Source organism: Vigna radiata, chromosome 8, assembly GCF_000741045.1.
Source record: "Vigna radiata var. radiata cultivar VC1973A chromosome 8, Vradiata_ver6, whole genome shotgun sequence".
Taxonomy (NCBI): Eukaryota; Viridiplantae; Streptophyta; class Magnoliopsida; order Fabales; family Fabaceae; genus Vigna; species Vigna radiata.
This window is the reverse complement of record NC_028358.1, coordinates 20,215,233-20,217,575: the sequence shown is the minus strand read 5'-3', so window position 1 is coordinate 20,217,575 and position 2,343 is coordinate 20,215,233. Positions and strand designations below refer to the sequence as shown.

General features: G+C 32.7%; 1 protein-coding gene across 1 annotated transcript; it reads right to left on the bottom strand.

The window, feature by feature from the left end:
* Nucleotides 1-277: 277 nt before the first annotated feature.
* LOC106770917 (60S ribosomal protein L23) lies at nucleotides 278-1,620 on the bottom strand. Its single transcript, XM_014656766.2, has 3 exons — nucleotides 1,290-1,620; nucleotides 802-843; nucleotides 278-578 (listed from the first exon to the last, which is right to left on the bottom strand). The coding sequence occupies exons 1-3, from the start codon at nucleotides 1,585-1,587 to the stop codon at nucleotides 496-498; spliced, it is 423 nt and encodes a 140-aa protein (XP_014512252.1). The 5' UTR covers nucleotides 1,588-1,620; the 3' UTR covers nucleotides 278-495.
* Between the last annotated feature and the right edge of the window lie 723 nt (nucleotides 1,621-2,343).

Below are 2,343 nucleotides of genomic sequence, written 5' to 3'. Positions count from 1 at the left end.
GAATAATAACGAACCTCAAACTTTCTATCTTCTTATCTCAAATATAAGTATAAATACATTACATGTACTTAAACTATCACAATAGTCGTAGACTACCTATTCAGTCTTCTTCTATAGTACAAATCCCTTTTCACCCTCAAGGTTGAGCTGTTCCAGAAATTTGACATTGGCAGACAAATTTCTCAGTGTGTTTTACATCTAATTAAATATTAATCATATTTAGTTCCGCAACAAATACTAAGTCAACACAATGATGAAACGAAGCACCTCACACATATAAAGCATAACATATTAACACGTTAAAAGTAAACCGAGAAACAAAAACAAAATTTTCAACTACTAATTAGTCTCTTCTCTTCCAAAGGTTTCTGTCTGACAAGTTACGATTTGATAATAAAACTGTATCATTTCCAATTCAATTTCAAGATAAAACAAAATCTTAGGCAAATTTAAGTTGTACGCGGAGGAAAAAACAGTTCACTTAAGAATTCCCACTCAAACGATTGCATTGGCTGCACTAGCAATCCTTGGCCACAGATCAGCACACTCCTTTCCTATAGGACCAGTGATAGCAGAACCTAGAATTTCAAAGAGTGAACCAAATTTACTACAAGTTCAAACATCAACAAAGATCAATTGCAAACAAGAAAACTATAATAAGTTGAATGTCAAACACAAACTATTCTATCTTGCTTTTTCTTTCTTTATAAACCTAATAACCGTGGCTGCATGCTCAAAACAGCCTAACATGAAGTGTATTTTGTTATCATGCAAACGCAACATAAAACGATAAAACTATACCTTTCATTTCTCCCTTGGGATTGACAATAACACCGGCATTGTCTGCAAAAGCATAAAATGAAGATTGCATAAGCATACATCACCCATTTAAACACATAAAGTAAGAAACTAAGCTGAACAATGAATGAGATTCCAATAAATCTTAAAACTCAAATTAAAAAAGTCAAAGCAAGGGGAAAACCACAATGAGTGCATACAAACCTTCACTATATCTAAGAACTCACTACACATCATAAAATAAACGTCGCAGAAATTTATAGTTAAACGAAAGGATTTACCAGAAGACAGGTAACACAATGCAAAGAAAAAGAATACATCATGCTGTTTAAAACTGGCAATTCCACATCTATATGCTTCCCAGTGCGAAAGCCCAATCGAAAAAAGGGGCACTCATCGTAGTATAAACGCAGAAGCAACACATAACAAAATAGATTATAAGAAACAAACGAAACCAGGTGAAATAGGGAGAATGATTGGAATGAAGGTACCTTCAAAATACATGTAAACGCCATCCTTTCGGCGCCAGGGCTTGCGCTGGCGAACAATGACAGCTGGCAATACCTTCTTCCTGAGATCGGGCTTCCCTTTCTTCACGGTGGCCATGACCATGTCGCCTACGCATGCCGAAGGAAGACGATTCAAACGACCTTTGATCCCTTTCACGGAGATGATGTAGAGGTTCTTCGCCCCAGTATTGTCGGCACAGTTCACCGTCGCCGCCACTGGCAGACCCAGCGACATGCGGAACTTGTTCCCTGCCGATCCTCCGCGCCCTCTCTTCGACATCTCTCTCTCGCTCTCTCACTATGGCTTCTCACACCTAAGTATCCCTCTATATATATGTGACACGAATAGGGTTTTAGGTTTTTCATGGGCTGGGCTTTTTTTCATGTTGGGCTCAACAAACACACATTACGAACATTCTTTTTTACTCTTCATTTTTCAATACTATTATAGTTTTCTTTAATATTTATAAAAAAAAAATCTTGAAATTTTCAAAAATTTATTTTTATTATAATATATTTAGATATTAATTTTGTAAACTTTTTAAATATTAACAAAAAAATCTTGAAAATTTCATAATTTATCATTATAATCTATTTGAAAATTAATTTTGTAAACAATTAAATTATTAGCACATATTCTCTTTCATGCTCACACTTAATTGATTATTTAGTGGCTTGTAAGTGAATAAAATAAAATAATTATTGAAACTTATAAACTTAATTTATAAGAGTTAATTATTTAAGTTACGGTATTATTATATATCATCTGCAAGTAATATAATATACTAAAAATACTTTTTAAAATATTTTTATATTCATTTTTATTTAAAAAAAAGTTGGTGGTCAACTCGTTAAGCCTCAAATTATAGGGTAAATAATCAATACAATATACGACACATTTTGTTTTTAAGAATAAAAAAGTATTTTTAGTATAAAATAATTAATTTGGTTAGTTTTATTTTAACTTGACTAATGATTGAGGTGATTAGACATGTATTTGATCTTTACTAATGGTCACAGATGTTTATGTTAATTG

Excerpts from the sequence above, each read along its gene's own strand:
- LOC106770917 (XM_014656766.2), bottom strand. The coding sequence starts at position 1,587 with ATGTCGAAGAGAGGGCGCGGAGGATCGGCAGGGAACAAGTTCCGCATG. Across the intron at positions 844-1,289 it reads CGTTTACATGTATTTTGAAG|ACAATGCCGGTGTTATTGTC; the intron begins GTACCTTCATTC and ends ATGCTTTTGCAG. Across the intron at positions 579-801 it reads TCCCAAGGGAGAAATGAAAG|GTTCTGCTATCACTGGTCCT; the intron begins GTATAGTTTTAT and ends TTGAAATTCTAG.